Source organism: Asterias rubens, chromosome 20 (assembly GCF_902459465.1).
Source record: "Asterias rubens chromosome 20, eAstRub1.3, whole genome shotgun sequence".
Taxonomy (NCBI): domain Eukaryota; kingdom Metazoa; phylum Echinodermata; class Asteroidea; order Forcipulatida; family Asteriidae; genus Asterias; species Asterias rubens.
In genome coordinates, this window is record NC_047081.1 from 9,855,398 (window position 1) to 9,873,898 (window position 18,501).

At 39.2% G+C, this 18,501-nt stretch overlaps 1 protein-coding gene across 6 annotated transcripts in view; it reads left to right on the top strand.

Moving 5' to 3' along the window:
* LOC117303684 (histone acetyltransferase KAT6B-like) overlaps nucleotides 1-18,501 on the top strand; it is a 56,932-nt gene that overhangs the window by 10,803 nt on the left and 27,628 nt on the right. For all 6 annotated transcript variants that reach the window (XM_033787948.1, XM_033787947.1, XM_033787950.1 and 3 more), the window contains exons 4-9: nucleotides 5,696-5,813; nucleotides 6,635-6,747; nucleotides 9,984-10,062; nucleotides 11,438-11,621; nucleotides 16,798-16,863; nucleotides 17,287-18,377. In XM_033787948.1, the coding sequence (XP_033643839.1) occupies nucleotides 5,696-5,813; nucleotides 6,635-6,747; nucleotides 9,984-10,062; nucleotides 11,438-11,621; nucleotides 16,798-16,863; nucleotides 17,287-18,377 (1,651 nt within the window). The remainder of the gene's footprint in view (nucleotides 1-5,695; nucleotides 5,814-6,634; nucleotides 6,748-9,983; nucleotides 10,063-11,437; nucleotides 11,622-16,797; nucleotides 16,864-17,286; nucleotides 18,378-18,501) is intronic.

Here is an 18,501-nt window from a genome sequence, read left to right on the forward strand (position 1 = left end):
GGTGTCAACAGTTCAACAAAGATAACACAAAAAGAATAACGAGTTGATTTGAACAATTTCCTCGTAAAAAAAGCATTGTGCAGTTTGGTTACTTATCAAAGAATGTAAAACAATTAATCTGTATTTAAGAGCCTACTTACCAATCACTTACAAACATGTACCCTTTTCTGTCAGACAGATAATAAATGTCCTGTCTTGAAATCTAATCAAAATTGCATTACATTAAAAGTAACTGTTTGTTTTAAAGTAATTTTGCTTTGAAAAGTTTAGCGTATTTTTGATGCGAAGTTTTGGCGTGTTTGTTGGTACTCATTTGGTAAGTGACTCCACTGCTTTCAACAACAAAAAAATACATTTTATTGCTGCCTTTTCTGCTTCTGGTTCCAAAATCTGTCAACCCCATTGCTTTTAGCTCTGCTTAATACTATTTCCCTTTTTTTCATTCAGAGCTTCTGTTTGGTTTCATGATTGGTACTAAAGCCATGATCTTGTGCACACTACACAGTTTTAACATTTGTATTACAATGTACTCAAATTAAATACTACACATGTTATACTTTTTAAATACAGTGTATTATCCAATGTTTACATTTGAGTGAACTTTCCATGATGATTATTATAATTGTAAATTCTTTGTACAATGCAAAAGCATAAGAATACTGTAAACATTGAAATGGCTATACTAAAAAAAAAAAAGCTCTTGCGACACAAAAGAGAAAAACAACTGCAAAGTACTGCCAGCCCCTTTGAGAATTTGAGCTATTTTCCCAAGCGAATTATTTGTGCATCCAATTAATCACAACCAGATGCAATTATTTTAACAGATGATGACGCGACATGGCTGCTTCTCAGAAAACGTGGCTTTCCACTATGTATGTGTAATACACTCAAGGGCATTAGACTATATTGTGTAATTACTCCTAGGACAATTTGTACGTAGCACACACCGGTCAGAAGTGAATCTTACCGCAGCGTTATATAAACAAAACAATTCAATATTTAAAGGCAGTGGACACTATTGGTAATTACTCAAAATAATTATTAGCATAAAGCGTTACTTGCTAACGAGTAATGGGGAGCTGTTGATAGTATAAAATATTGCGAGAAACCGCTCCCTCTGAAGTAGCGTAGTTTTCGAGAAAGAAGTAATTTTACACGAATTTGATTTCGAGACCTCGGATTTAGAATTTGAGGTCTCGAAATCTCGCAAATTCGACGACCGATTGAGCTCAAATTTATACAGGTTTGTTATTTTATGCATACATTTAGATACAGCAAGTGAGAAGACTGGTCTCTGACAATTACCAATAGTGTCCAGTGTCTTTAAAGGAAAATAACTTGGTTCCCCCCGCCAAATATTTATTTGTCGTTTTATCTCGCAACTTTGACAGCCGATTGAGCTCAAATTTTTACAGGTTTGTTATTATATGCATACATGTACATGTGTATGTTGAGACACACCAAGTGAGAAAACTGATCTTTGACAATTACCAAAATAGTGTCCACTGTCTTTAAACCATTGCATCTTGATTTTTTTGAAAGATCAGTTTAAACTCATACTGTATTTTGTATGAAGAATATGAACACTTGTCACTCTAGTTAAATGTTTAAAACCCCCAAATAATTTATGATGTTTAGGTGTGATTGCGGCCCACACACGACGATGCTTAATTTATGCCTGATGTACTTATTACAAGCTGTTAATCTTTGTTATAAATTTGCAACGTCAGAATCAATACATTTGATCACCGCCAGCCAGAGTAATGAATTGGCACTCTTTTCAAAAGGGTATTTTCAGTTGTCTGCAGAGGGGGCTTAATCCAGTTCTAGTTTCGGTGTCGGATTTCTTCCCAGTTCAGGCCTCTTGTTGTCTGGAAATAAGAATATTGGTTGATGGAATACCAGTGAAGAAAAGACAGAGTGAGAAAAAAAACCCGGTACTCTTGTGTTGGAGTGGTAACCTGATACAGTGGTCTGCTATGTACATGCAAATGGTATACCACATTATGTAGTATTTGTACATGGACTTGGTGCCATATGAACAGGTACATGTATGTACGTATAGATGTAGGTATATGGAATAGTACATGTACGTACATGGTACATGTAAGTACATGGTACATGTAATGTATGTACCATGTATGGTACATGTTGTCTGTGGTGACTCTGTGGAGAATGGGGAATCGGGATCCTCTTACAATGTGTTGCCGCAAATAATTGATATTATTTGTGGGGTTATTGGACTGTGTAGTCATTCGTGGAATTACAGTGTGTTTATAATACTAGAACGTACTTGTGCCGACACATCTAGTTCTCAACTTTAGTGTTTTTGTTTTTCAATAAACCTACAGCAGAGTTTTTACATTGCCTGTCTATGACATGTACAGATTAATAATACATTTTAAAATTTACACACTGAAATTGATACAAATTTATTTCACTGTAAACTAATGTATGAAATAAATCATGCCAGCTTCAGAGCTGGTTTGAATTAAACTTAAAGGAACATTACAGAATTGGTTTTTGCTAACAAAACAGTTGCTGGCAGTGTAAGCACTTTATGTAATTCACCATACATAAACTCACAAACCTGTAGAAGTTTGAGATCGATCGGTCATCTGGGTCACAAGAGAATAGTGAAAAACCGATTACAAATTTTGCATTGCATTGATGCCAAAATAAAAATGAATAAAACGCTCACTGAGCGATAAACTCCAAACGCGAAGTTAGATTATTTATTTCTCATCAAACATGACATTTCAGACAGAAATATTTACAGGGGGGTCTAGCTCAGTTAACGTTGGAGTTTGTGTGCAATGGCCTGCTAAAGTGTGAAGGTGTTTTGTTAATTGTGATATTTCTCATGTCAGATGATCTGAGGCCTTCTAGGAATATTGTGTACACAATTACCTACAGGCTATCAGTTTCAAGTTCACTGGTCTACGTGTATGTTCTTACAAGGGCCATGTATTATGTGTCCAACTACACATGTTGTGACAATCATTTAATCATTAACCATGGGGACTATTTGTTTCATGCCCTCGCCACAAGTTCAAAGGTCGAGCGAGAAGCATGCATGGGGGGGGGGGGGGGAATTCAGGCTTTCCCGAACCTGAGGGTTGACCCTGTACATCCCTGTGGGAAAGCATTCAGCTCGCTGGCAAATTATAGGTTTGAGGAGGGTGAATGGCATCCTATAGGCCGTAACCTCGCCGACTTCACCTGTAGTGAAATGTAATACATCCTGTATAGTGTGAGCTGGTATATCAGCAGTCGTTGCAAATTGAGTTGCTAATCATGTCGTGCACCCACTTGGCAAATCACGGTCCTCCTGAGAATGGGGGGTTTGATCTGAGGCAATTCAATTCATTGGATGCCTGACTGATTGTTCAGGGGGTTAAATCCGTCTATACTCCCAGGTGCAGTTATTACACCGTTTAGGCCTACCCATTGACTAGTAAAATGTCAACAGTCTGCTGAAGAAACCATCGCCGACAGAGTTTACTTTAAACTAATAAAATGCTCACTCGTCGGGCCAACGAGATTTAGTCAAACACGGCTGCTTCACTTTACCTTAGGACAATTTGTAGTCCTTATCAGTGTATGAAGTCCTAGTGCATTTGTCTTTTCCATTGCAGTGTTCACATACATGTATGAATGACCCTGACTTTAATTACATCCACTTTAAGGTGATGTTGTCTGTGCCACAAGCAAGCGCACACACACAGGAAAAAAAAAATTGATTGATTGAAATCATGAACACAGTATCTCTCCAAAGCCGAAATAAATTAGTGTGCGCAGGATGACCTGTGATACATTGTACATTGTACATCAAAACACTGCACATTTTATTTTACAGCAGTGTGACTTTTTTTGGTCGTCCTCCAGAGATTTTGTCTAGCTGTCTCCAGAAAGATTGAGAGAGTCAAATTGATCATGATTAAAATGGGCCATCTAAATTCAGAAAGGAACAGGAAATCAAGCCTTGTAGCCTGGGGTTGCACAGGGGGTTAATAAGAAATTTCCTGGACAATTTAGATGGATTTCTGAACATTTCTGCGGTTTTTTCTTTTTTTTCTTTTCTTCTCTTGAGTCATAATTCTTCGACGTTATTATTCCACGATGCAAACTAAACCCCCACAAAAAATCAATGATGATTAAGTACATGTTGACCCACATGTATTTAATCCATTGGTTCTATATATCCCATACTACTTGAACTCTTTAAGCCAATGCAAATTGTAACGGGACAGTACGTTTATAATTACATGTGCCGACATGTACAAACACTAACAAGGGCATAATTAATGTGCAGCAGTGCACTTTGAATTTGTCTGCAATGATATTATTTAATGAAGCAGGCGTAAGAAGTGGCACTGCATTAGTATGCAGCTATTTCAACAGTTCAGTCAAGGTTACACAGGGGTTGTGTCAAGTGCATCTGACCTGCAATGATGGTCTCACATGCACCCACAGGTGTTGGCGACAACTAGTCCTTGCAACCATTTTCTGTCCGTGCATGACAAATACATGTAGTACAGCACTTTACAAACGTGTTCCTGATGTATTCAAAGTGAATTAAAATCATCTTTTATTATAAATGATTCATAGGCATACATGAACACGCCCGGGACGGGTATGTGTATTCATACAACAGAGGGTGTCACCTTATGATGGGTCCCAGCATTCATATAATAAATATAATAAAATAAAAATGTCACGTCATTGGACAAGCACAATTGTCTAGGTTTTCGTGAATACTTCTCTCCCGTGGAGAAAATCAACAATTGTGGAGCGATATCTTTCATTGTAAATGAAGCGACAAATGTTTTTATTTGATCGGCTCTTGTTGAAGGAGGACAGGCTGATGCATTGAACAATCCAGGCGTGCAAACAAACAAGAGCGAGAGAGCAAACAAATTCATACAGATTGGTAAAAGGTCGACATACAACGTAGTTGAGGTGGATACTGGGATTGCGCTTTTATATGAACACGCACTATGTAGACGTCATGTTTAACATGCAGTGTACAAGGTACAACCCCTGTTCATGTTGCCTCTTGAGACATCACAGTGTCAACTGTCATGATTTGATGGCTTAATGGGACATGGACAAATCAAAACAGAACTTTAAAAGTGTTAAGGAAATTAAAGTCACTTTAGGTTTGAGTGTACTTAGTTTGTAAAGGTATTGTACTGTGTTAAATGCATGATATTCTCTAGCTACGGAATTCGATGTATTTACATGTATTGGACATTCATGATGCTCATCACCCTGAGCAGAATTACATAATAGGCTTGTCCCAATTTAGAAGTGTGCTTAGAAACGCGTTTGTGCAGTTTTTGTGTGACACAGGCAGTAAGCTGAATATCATTTATTATTTGTAGTTACTTAATTTTGCTTTTTACACAGCATATTTGTGGACACCATTAAGCGAGTACTTCCCTTTGTTCTCCTGTTGTCTGGACCTTTTTAAAGTGACCTTCCATTAGTGTTGTACACGAAAGCAAAGCAAGGAGGGTCTTGATATGTCAAAACAGACGGATCAGTTGTCGGTTTAACGAATCAACACCCTATTGTACTAAAAAAACTTCATTTATTCTGGTACCCTGATCATCAATTAAAAGTTTCTTTTATCTCTTTCTCCCCATTCCTTCTGCACCCCCTCTTTGTCTCCTTGTCCCTATAATCACAGGATGACCGCCAAGTTGCCCCTCCTATGGCCGTGTGCAGCTGTTGCCAGGCGACAGCTGAGTGTAACAGGGAGGGCAAGCCCGAACAGCTGTTGTCCTGCGTGGACTGTGGAAACAGCGGTAAGAGTCCCCCCTTCCAAGATTATGACAACAAAGAAGGATATTAAGGTGTTAAGAAGCTTTCGGACCTGCTCATCCACTGAATCAGAGTCAAGTTATCTGCTTTAAAATTTTAAAACAGGAAATGTGAAAGAAGTCTATAATTATGTTGCAAATGTTGTGGCAATCACATCTTGTTTTACATGTCAGTTGGTGTTTATTGAAATTAGGATTTTACACAATTTTCTTTTGTCAACCAAAAGTCACTGTTGAACAGAAAGTAAAATCTAAAGACAATTTTAATAACAGACTTTTAATTTTTTAAAATTTTTAATTGAAAGTAAATTTTTTACTTGAAAGCGCAAAACTTACTTAATCCATGTTTTGTGCACATATTTGTACGTCGGCCTACAAGTGTACATTAATCATTATTTCTTGACAACTGTATGATTATGTGACAATATTATTTGTTTTGTCAGTTGAAATTGTCCTAGAATATCTTCAAAAGGTTTAGCCCACTCGTACACAACTTGACACAGTGCCGTGTTTGTTCATCAGTATGTAACATGTATGCAGTCGCCGTGAAAATGTGCGACATGTAACAAACATGTTCAGTGCCAGCATTAAATGGCCTTCATAATACAGAATTGACAATTGAATAAGAAAAATCCAAATGCCAAGTACCTGACGTTAAGTGTACAAGGGTGCCAAATTAGGAACGCCTTGGACTGTATGCAGTGATAACACTCACGCAGCACAATGGCTGGCCGCTTGTTATGACAAATGAAGCACTTTGTTAATGTAAGGCATACGGTCTCCTCTCCCCCTCTCTCTCTCTCCAGCTCACCCATCCTGTCTGAAGTACTCGGCCGCGCTGACGGAGAGGGTCCGACAAATCCATTGGCAGTGTGCCACCTGTAAAACATGTGCAATCTGTGACAAGAGGGGAGATCAGGTACGTCCCGTGTTGTAGAAGACTGTTGTCGGTGATGGCCCACTTGAAGGCATCAGGTCCGACGAATTCATGGAGTCCTCCACGTTTTGGGAGTTTTTTTTTGTGTACTTCTTTGTTCACATGTGACATACTGTGTGGTTTTTGTTCAGAATACTGTGTGTGAATGATGTCCAAAAGCATTCAAATGGTCAAGTGAATGATGAAGACTACTATGTCAGCCTGCAGGGATAAGGGCATGTGGTGAATAGTGCATTTAGACAGCCAAGGTTTTGGCCAGGGTACAGAAATGTTGTGGCAAATTTGCGTCGATTTGAAAAAAAAAGGCAGTCCAAATTCAAAAGAAACATCCAAAGACATAGAAACGCCCAAGGACATAGGTGCTGGCAGTGTGAACGTGCGGCGGGTGAACCGTTGGGTAAAAAAACTACCAGGGGGCCTACCCAAAACTGTTCTCCATGGGGATAAGAGATACAGTGTGAAAGTTACTATAAATCTCTTGCTCTGGCGTAACACACAGTTTTTTTCTGCCCCCTCCTCTGCCATTCTGGGAGTCAATTTGCATTTACGCAAAGATGCGATGAGTGTGTAAACGCTTGCATGTTGCCTAAAATGCGCACTGCACAATATACTGCATAGAGAAACTGACTCACAAAATGGCGCACCAAGATTGACTGTGGGTGGTGATGGCGTTAGATCAACACATGTACAATGTACAAGATAACCATATCTGAGGATATGGAATTTGTGGCATTGCATGGTGAGGTATCAACTATCAACTATCAATTTGATTTGCGGTAACACCATTTATATTAAGTAATCTACTTACTGGGTAGATTCATATGTTCTTTTGAGAACTTGCTTGCTGTATATTCTTCTACCCGAAATAAATTTTCCAGAATTCGGGAGGCTTCTCCAGTACCCCGCTGTAGATTTTTCGGAATTCAGGAGACTTTCATATCCGAGGATACACACACCACCTTCACCCCCCCCCCCCCATTGCCCTTCCCAACATTTCCCCGAAATTTTGATGATTCATGCTTTGCCGTTAAGAAAACAGGAAGGAAAAATTAGATAATTTGCATTATGTTTTTGATTAAAAACAATTAATGCAGCACAACAAGTGGAAAACACAATGCATCATGCATACTAATACTAGAAGAGTTAACCAAGCAGTAAACTTGTTAAGTGGAAATTTTTCATTTCCTACACCCTGGTTAATGAGTCGTTACGAGGAAGGAATACGTAATAACTTGGCAAGGTATCAAAACAATCCAGGCAATGTTTTATACAAGCTGATGCACTTTTGTACATCTAGGAACAGTAAAAACATGTTAAACTAAAGGAAGGTTTCTGTTTGGTAATCACTCTTAAAAAAATGCCAATCAAAACTATTGGGTAGAAGCCTACACCAACTTTCGATAGTATAATGCGTTTTAAGAAACAATTCACTTTTAGATATCGCCGAAAATCCGGCGAGAATACATGTATGTCCACGCAGGAAGAATAATCTCATAACACTGCAAACAGGAATAAAAAATTTGATAAGCGTTACTTTGCTATAGTAAGGCTTCTCAGATAAAAATTTTGGGCCATACAAACTGATTTTTTCATAACCACATTACTCCGGAGTAAACCTTCCCTTTTAAGGCAGTGGACACTAATGGTAATTACTCAAAATAATTATTAGCATAAAACTTTAATTGGTAATGGGGTAATTCGGAGCTGTTGATAGTATAAAACATTGTGAGAAACGGCTCCCTCTGAAGTGACGTAGTGTTCAAGAAAGATGAGTTTTCCGTGAATTTGATTTTGAGACCTCAGATTTAGAATTTGATGTCTCGAAATCAAGCATCTGAAAGCACACAACTTCATGAGACAAGGGTGTTTTTTCTTTCATCATCTCGCAACTTCTTCGACCAATTGAGCTCAAATTTTCACAGGTTTATTATTTTATGCATATATGTTGAGATACACCAAGTGAGAAGACTGTTCTTTGACAATAACCAATAGTGTCCAGTGTCTTTAAACCAAATATTGTTATTGCTATAAAGAGTGATAAACAAACGTCTACCTTCCCTTTAAAGGGAAGGTACACTGTTGGTAATTGTAAAAGACCAGTGTTCTCACTTAATGTATCTCAATGCATAAAATAACAAACCTGTTAAAATTTTAACTCAATTGGTCATCGGAGTTGGGAGAAAATGATGAAAGAAAAAACACTCTTGTTGGACTAATTTGTTTGCTTTCAGATAGGAATAAAAGACTTCTAGCTAGAAGTCTTTAATTATTTTAGCGAGAATTCACCTCTTTCTCAAAAACTACGTTACTTCAGAGGGAGTCGTTACCCACAATGTTTTATGCTATCATCCTCTCTCCAATGCTAGTTACCAAGTCAGTTTTTAAGTTAATATTTCTTTTGAGTAATTACCAAATGTCTACCTTCCCTTTAAGTCAATCTGTCTGGGTGCTCTGTTCAAACTTGACCCATGGGTTTGTAATTGGAGGGACCTTGCACCCTGTACTATTAAATGCTGCATGTCAAAACATGCATGGCTCTAAAGGGTTCACATAACCTTGGGGAAATAGCCTGAAGAACTGGACTCTTAATCCTATCTTGGAATTCACAGATTTAAGTGCTTAGACATGTACTTAATGTTTTCTTAAGGATAAAAAGGAGAAGACAAAGAAATCCTTGAAAGTTTTTTTATTTTTATTTTTTTATTATTTTTAATTTTTTCCATTATTTTATTTTTTTTCAGTTCAGCAACCAACAGTTTTATACAAAAAAAACAAGAAGAAAAGAAAACTTTAAACGTTTTTAAAATTAATTTTTTTAATTTGTATTCAATTCAGCAACCAACATTTTTATACTTTTATACAGTTCTTATAAAAATAACAGAAAATACATACAAACTAGGAACAGGAAATCTTGAAAGTTACATTGCTTGAATGAAGAAATCCACTTACCCAAACTTTCATGTTGTATCAATGATAATCTCACAAAAAATGTACTTTTATAATTTTTCAAAGTTGTTTAATTGAAGTGTTATCCCCTAAAACATGTTTTTTTTATTCAGGTGCACCGTTTTCGTTGATCAATCTCTTCTTTAGCAAATACAGAACTCTATCAAAGCGATCTAGATTGATACTGCCCCCCTGAAACCGACTGGAAATGTTTTAAAATAAAATGAACATATATTTATTGAAAAACATTTGATTTGGTTTTTCCCAAACAGGAGCTGATTTCATGTGCATGGTGTGGTAGAGGACATCACATGAGCTGTGTCAAACCACAACTCAAAAGAGTTCCCAAAGGTAAGAATAAGTATACCTTCGTGGTGGTGGGACATCTTGATTTATTTTCTCCCTTTGAAATCAATGTAACCAAACCGAGGCTGGAGGCTGAAATAGTGATTAATGTTCAAGTTGCCAGCTTTGGCTGTAATTGTTAAAGCCAAAAGCAGATCAAAATTTAAATATGTATTCCCCTGAAGGTACATGGGTTATTTTGTTCTTGTAGGTTATATCGTTGGCTCAGTGCTATACCGTCGTCAATTGCAATTTCATACTCCTAATAATCAAAAGGGCGTTAAGTAAAAAATGCGTACAAGTGTGTACAAATTAATAAAAAAACTTAAGTAAATGTTTTTCTTAGAAATTCTTTTCGCCAACAATTACTTTGGAAACCACTCTTGGTTGATAAACTCTATCTACCAGGAGCTCCAAAATATGCAATCTGCATTTTGATGAAATCCATGCAAACTGCACTAACGACCTTATAATTCTGAGCCGATGATGTTTTTTTCATTGAAACGCGGCTGCAAATGAGCTTAATCATTTTTAGGAAGGATGTCTGTTGGTTAAAAAGCCTTTAAAAATTTACCAAATTTTGAGTTATGAAAAATAACAATAACTTAATCTGAATAAACACTAGTTCTTTAAAGCGTCTTTCTTTTTGAGCGAGCAAAATTTGTGAAAACAAGCCATTGATATGGAGGATAATCTGAAATATCCCCTGATGTAGGTCAAATTGAGATAAAATATCTAAGCCATCACGAAAATTAAGTTAGCACGATTTCCTTACATCCTGAAACTGCATGCAATGCACAACTTCTCCCAAGGAAGCGTTTGCTGATGATGTATAGAGTTTTTGTCCTTGTTGTGACTTTTCTCATCTGTTGTCGGCAAAATATTTTGACAATTTTGGCTCATCAAAGTAAACTGACTTCTGTTTAAAGCTGCGACTTTAGGGTAAGCGTGCTTACCATTTGTGCTATAATACCTTACGCTGCTGTTCTGATTAGGTTAGCAGTATATTTCTTCAGCCAGTGATGCCTATGCTCAAAAACCAAGAGACACAACCCTATTGTACAGGGAATTCTCCCCAGTTTTTTTTCAAAACTGGGGGGCATTCTTGAACCAAGTTTTTAAAGTTTGGCCTAAGCACGCTCAATTTAATTAAGGTCCTTGAAATGTTGTTCACTTGGTGTTAGGTTTTTAAATTGTGCCTGCAGGAAGCTTTTTTGTAAACATGTGATATTTCAGGTTACATAGTATATATAAGTTTATTTGTCCATCCACATTTGATTGTCTAAATAACCTCAGTAATTTCCCCTCGTAAATAAGCCCATCTTAAATTTCTTTCTCTCATAAATTAATTTGCACTTTCTGATTTGACTGGCAAATGTAGGTCCGTGGAAGTGTAAGCCTTGTAAAACTGGAAAGTGGCAATCCATTAAGACGTTATCATTGTCGTCTTCGTCGTTGACGTCGTCTGGGAGCGCACCGATCGGCCTGAAGAGAAGCTACCAGTCCAAGCTGGGAAAAGCCAACAGGTTGAAGCTTCAGTCTGTTAAGTCCGCCCCTCGAAGAACGTAAGTTTGAAGCAATATTTGTGAACGATTATATATCAGGTCGGTAAGTTAGACGCCAACTTAATCACTTCACAGGTATCAAGAGTGTAGGAGCATGGGCTGAATCACTGGCCTCATTGAGCATCAAATATAAATCTCAATCATCAGTCCGTTTCCTAACAGCTCTCATCTCCAATGTATTCTGTGATTGCCACAGGTCGTTGACTCTTATGACACACTGTGAACCCAATCAAATTAGGCTGCACCAGATCAAAAATGGGGGTTTGGGTTCACTGGTTGCGGAGCTGGAGGAAAAAAAAAAAGAAAAAAAAGTGAATCACTTCGGTGGTCGGGATGGTGGGGACATGACAAGGTCGTGTTAGGGATGTGTCAGTTTTTGGCAGACCGTCCTTCTGGAAGAAGTCCGCTAATAGACTGACATTGAGACTGTGGGCAGGATGGTAATTTAAGCTTGTCATGTTAGGATACATGGTTGTTATAACGATGTATGTTGAAAAGTTATGAGCGAAGGTAGACAATCTGGACAGTGTGGGTCAGAGTCCTTACAAGTTTTTTTTTTTTTCATTTTTGCCTGAACAGTTTCACAAAGATGACAGATTATGATTAAATATTCAGTACTATCCGTTAAAATATGTATGACCAAAATGTTAACTTTTTCACATGAAAAATAAACAAATGGTTAAAATTTTTGAAAGTGGGACAACATTAAGCTTGCACCCTTCACTCTTCTTCACTAAGCAGAAATTAAAAGTCCTTATTAAGATGCAAGTTGCACCCTGTTTTGGGGCTTCTGCACACATCTGTGTCAGAGATAGGAAATCATGTTCCACTCGTTTAAAAAAATGTCCAGATTTGAAACTTTATTGCTAGAAACTGCGTTGTAACCTCATAATATGTGTGACCTACTTCGGTATCTTCTGTCAATATGCGTGCTACGAAACCAACGTCTGCCAACACACAGCAGTTGAATGGTGTTCAATCCGTAACACACAGCATCAAAGCTTCATTTGTGCCAACTTCACTCAATTGAACATGCAGGAAGAAGCAGACATCCTGTATGAAAAGGGATCCTGTGATCTTACAAAAAAAAAAAAAGCGATGGGCAGAGACCCAAACTTTTTTTTCTTGAAAGCGTCGCAGCCTTCCTTCGGCAATCACTCAGTGTGAGGCCCTCGCCTGTTGTTTCCTGCCAGGGGGGGCTTGGTCGCACACCCACTGTAGAGTTATGATGGATACTCGGTTTGTGTATGGAAATGTCTCACCATCCGCAGTTCTCTCGTGAGGATGGTTCTCTGTTGGATTTTAAATTGATTGCAAGGCGCTCGTTGCTGGCAAATTAAATTTGACACGATGAGGTGGGTGTCCGCGTTGGTGGGGGGTTCTGGATTGGGAATGCTTTATCTTTGTGATCTATCACTAGGTGAGACCCCCAAACAGGTATGTGTAAATATTCTATGGACTAACATTCAAATCATCTCACAGTCATCTTGAAAACAACAGGAAAAATGTTTTTTTCTCCCTTGACAAATATTATTAGAAAACATGCGAGTCAGATAATTAGACAAAATACAAAAACAAATGGTCTACGTTCATGTAACTTAATTGTATTACCACTTATGCAAAAAAAAGTGCATTCAAAAAGCAAATGCTTGAGTAAGCCACAATTGAAAGTTCCTTTTTGTATCAAGGTCATATATTTCCAAGTCACATTATGTGCTATGCGGATCGATGCTACAATTTTACACACTCGGCAAAGCACGTTGTGCAGTCCTTGAGCTTGTTGTTGAACGGGCGTAGCAAATTTTTACCTGGAAACGAGCCTTTCTACATGCATGAGAAAGTGCATATTCTGTTGGAACTTTACAAAGTGTACCATGACTAAAGCAAGGGGCACCCATGGCAGTTGCTCGATGTCTGTGGATGGAGTCCACTCGTACAGAGTAATCGTCATAATGTAAACATTTGTACTCTGTAAAACTCATTAAATTTCATCTGACCATGGCGTTACGGTTTATCAGACATACTAGAAAGCATTTGATATGCTCTTTCCTGTAAGTTCCAAATGATGGGATGAAGTAGTGGCTTACCGCAAAATCAACAAAAAACCACAACGAAGGGGGGGGGGGGGTGGGGGACACACCGTAAAGAGTGAACGACTTCCGACATTCGAAACCTCACTGTTATCATAAAATGATTGAATTCTGAAGAACTCTGCTTCAAATTGAGTGGTTCCGAAGGGTAATCCGGCAATCGGCACAGTGGTTGGACGGCTACTCGCAGACATCAAATTTGTTGGCACTGTGTTCCAGACTACAAGGTTTTGTGGCTCTGACCTGCACACCAAATTCCAATGTGTTTGCCTGAGCTGCTGTGCTTACGTAACGTTAAACCAAGCGCTAGACAGAACTAGCAACGCTCATTTCCTCCAAACACAGCGCGGCATTAGTCCCCGCTGCGAAGCACCAAAGTGAACCCATTCGTGAAGTGGTTTTTCAAAACCGTGCAGGTGGTAGTAGTCCTTGGAAGGATACGATTCATAATAAAAATGGCAGCCCACAACTGAGGCCACTGTACATTGGATGATTTCCTGTAAACGGCCATTCAGGATATGGGGACAGCAGAGTGGAGGCCATTTGTGTAAGGTGTGCTACTGTGCAGCGGGGTCCTTCATCAAACTACAAAATAATAATCCGCGCCCTGTCAGCTCATATCCTGGTCAACTTGTTTGCTTTTGATATACTGTCCACTCATATGGCATTAATTACCCCCCATATTGATGTTTTTTTTCTTTTCCTCTCGGTCATGTAACGTTTGGACCGCGGTCATGTTTGACTTGACTTAAAGCCATTGGACACTTTTGGTAAACAGTATTGTCCAAGGCCCACATTTCATGTATCACAACTTATAAATAAAATAACAAACCTGTGCAAATTTAGGCTCAATCGCTCATCGGAGTCGGGAGAAAATAACGGGAAAACCCACCCTTGTTTCCGCACGTTTCGCCGTGTCATGACATGGGTTTAAAATAAATCTGTAATTCTCGCTATCAACAATTGATTGTTTTAATGTTTTGTCGAAAAGTAAAGCATTTCATGGAATAATGTTTCAAGAGAAGTCTTTCACCATCACCTTCTGTAAACCCTGTAAATCTGTGAACTTTTATTTTTTTGTTCTGTTCCGAAAATGTATTAATGGCTTTAAAGGATTTGGGTACCTTTTCAAAATGTCCATAGATTTACAGGGTTTGAAGATAATGATAGTGGAAAGCTTCCCTGAAAATATTACTTACTGAAGTGCTGTAGTTTTTGAGAAATGAGTAAAACAATGTCATGAATACACGTTTGTAATATACGTTCATGACATTGTTTTACTCATTTCCCCAAAACTACAGCACCTCAGCACGTAATATTTTCAGGGAAGCTTTCTACTATCATTATCTTCAAACTGTGTAAGTTTAGTGTAAATCTGTGGACATTGTGTTTTTTGTCCTACAAAAGTTATATAGACCCTTTAATGTGGATTTCTAATAGAGATTAATGGACCTGTCTTTGTACATCTTATACTTGTTACAAGCGTTAATATGTCTGCTTCACCTTGACACCACAGGAAATCTATTAAGAGACTCACCCTTATCAATCCAAACCACGCCAAACTCCTTAGTTCTAGACTGGAAACAGACTCCATCAAACCCTGTGTAGACTGAAATCGACCACCTAAAAATCAATCACAACCAAACCGATTAAGACTAATCCAGATTAACCGCATTCATACAGTCATGATCAGACCGGAACCAGGCAAGACTGGAGCCAGACTACCTCAGACTTCATTTTTTTTTATAATCAGAATGGACCATACTTGTACCTGACGAGAGAATAGAATTGAGACAAAACCTGAATGGAATCAGCCCAAACTAAATCTGACAAGACCAGCACCAGGGTCCAATTTCATAAAGCCTGTAAGCACAAAACCTTGCCAAGCTAAAACAAACTTCGCTTAGCAGAAACTGGTTACCGGATAAAAGTTAACAATGTTGTGACTGGTGCCCCACCCATTTTTTGCTAGGCAAAGAATTTCGCTAAGCAGTAGTTTCCCCGCTTAACAGCTTTATGAAATTGGGCCCAGGCCAAACCGTTCTGTGTAATTGTTCATCAACAAGACGTCTCAAGAACATACATGTACTGGAGCAGACAAGATCAGAACCGGTTCAAACTGGGGCTGACTGGAATCAGACCAGCAAACTGTGCCACATATTCAATGGCTCAAACCAGGGCAAACCAGTTCCAGTGCCCAATTTCATAAAGCTGTTAAGCAGAAATGTTGCTTGGCAAATTTCTATGCAAAAATTGAGTAGGGCATCAGTTGCAATAGTTAAAACTTTATGTTACCTGTTTCTGTTAGGCAAAACTTTTCTGTGCTTAGCAATTTTTTGTGCTTATAGGCTTAATGGAATTGAGCCCTTATCAGACTTGAATCTGAATGAAACAGACTTCACTTCACATGTTGGCCAAAAGACAATCAAACCATACAAAACATGTCAATGACACAGTTTTCCCTTGAACCCAAATGCAGCCTTATAGACCAGAAATAAGCCATCCCTGAATCAGGAACGTGCTAATTAAATGGAGGGTTATTCAGCACTTTTGGACATTGTTAGGGCATTTGAATGCCATCAGCATTATAATTAGTCTACAGTCTCAATGTCATTTTCTTGACAAGTTTTACAAAAATTACGTTATTTATATCATTCCTGATGGAGATATACGTGAAACCAGTAAACTAAAAATATCACCTTGAAAATGAAACTCAAATGTTTTTGTATGATAATGATTTCCTTCAATTAACCACAGCAAACCTAAGCAGTTAAACTTGTCAAACTAATTTAAACCACAGGGCCCAATTTCATAAAGGCTGTAAGCACAAAAATTCTGCTTAGCATAAAATTTCTTCCTTAATAAAAACAGGATTTCCAGGATAAGCAAACAGCAACTGAATGCCAGTAGCAAGCAATATGCAACAAATTAAAATTTGGTTGGTAATCTTGTTTTTTTTTTTTTTCCAAGGAAGAAATTTCATGCTAAGCAAATTTTTGTGCTTACAGGCTTTGTGTAAATTGGGCCCTCGTCTATAATGTGAGAGCCACCTTCTTATCATTGGATTTCTATTCTTTGTCTTGCAGAGGCTGCTCCTTTCCAGGGTGTAATGGTACAGGTAACACCAATGGCAAATCAAAGCTGCATAAGTCGTGAGTACTCTTAAAAAAAGTGATCTTTTCAAATTTGTTTCAAACGATTTTAAGATGTTACAAAAATCAATCAACAAGAGCAGTAATTGTGCCCGATTTGATTTTATCATTTCTAATTTTAAAAAGTTGCTGGAATTTCTGGTCAGAAGGGAAATGTGGATCGTTCCCATTTGTGGTGGATAATCAGGCCTGCGATGCCCCTGGTCTTGGCCTTGGTGCCCCTTCCCATAGAATTTCAGATTTTACAATGGAAGTGCCCTTTGCAAAAGCAAAATGGCCTTGCCCTTTCAAATTTGAAATTCCAAGCTTGGATGATAAGATATATTGACATAAACTTCTGGGGTCTGATTATTATGAATACTTGATTTTTAAAGGTCAAACTGACCAAGATTAACAATTATTCCTCTCCTGTTATGTCTGCAGGCTCTTTGAATGCCCAAGATGCCCCCCAGGTAAGCGACCCCCAAAGCCAGGGAACCGTAGGCTAGGCGGCAATTACTCATCAACATCAATGGGAAAGGGTTCCACCCACACCCCTAAGACCCCCAACAGGTCTCAAACACACCCCAACCCTCAGGCACCCACTGAGGTATCCGAGGCACCAGATTCATTTTGTACGCCCACATTGGAGCCAGATCAGCCCCCGGTGCTGACACTGCCTCATTACTACGACCCCAAGTACAAACCCAAGGGTCTCGTCGACGGATTGAGTCGCTTCTTTACGCCGACCAACCGGCGGAAGTCCAGAAGCTCTTCGCAGTCGAGCATGGGCTTCTATCCGATCAGTCCCCCGCCCAAACCCCGCCCTGTGCAAAAGTCTAACAGCGACCCCATACCTCCATCGTCACGACCGAGTGGAGGAATGAAACCAGTAGAAGCAGAAACCAAAGAGAAAGTCTGTGCTCCCATTCGTGAGGAAACTTTGTCGAGTGGCGGGAAGCAGAGGACTTGTCCACCGCCCATGACAAGCTTCAACGGTGTTGCCATGCACCAGCAGCAGCAGCAGCACCAACAGCACCTGCAGCAGCAGCATCAGCAGACACCCCAGGCAGCTGAAGACAAGTCACACTCCAATTCCTCGTCACCACACTCGCAGATCATGCGCACGGGTAGCTCGCAGCTGAAGAGTCTATTTGACGGCTTGTCCCATCTCTACGCCGCTCCCACGGAGCCTCGAAAGCGTGGACTGTACGGTTTCCCGCCGATCTACAGCCCGCAGAAGAGACCGCGTAAGACGCCGGTGGACAAGGTTTCCCCAAACGGGAGTAACAATAAAAAAAACGGGTCTTTGAAATCGCGCGGTGGTCTGTCGGCCAGCGCATCAAAGATTGTGAAGAAAGCGCGGGCGGCAATGGGATCTAAGAAGACCAGGTCTGTTGGGGCGGTGGCCTCGGTCCAACGGCAAATTGCTGTCAAGAAGAAGTCAAGCAAATCGGGGACGTCGACACCAACGGATAGTGTGACATCCTCGAAGCCGTCGACCAGCACTAAGAAATCCAGTAAACCGTCATCTGGTAAGAGAGTTTATTATCTCTGCATGATGTGTGCTTCTCTACTCCGCCTTACACACCCATCATCCCACCCAACCCATCTCTTAGTGCCATCATCTCTTCATGCTTGAGTAGTTTAAGAGCTTGC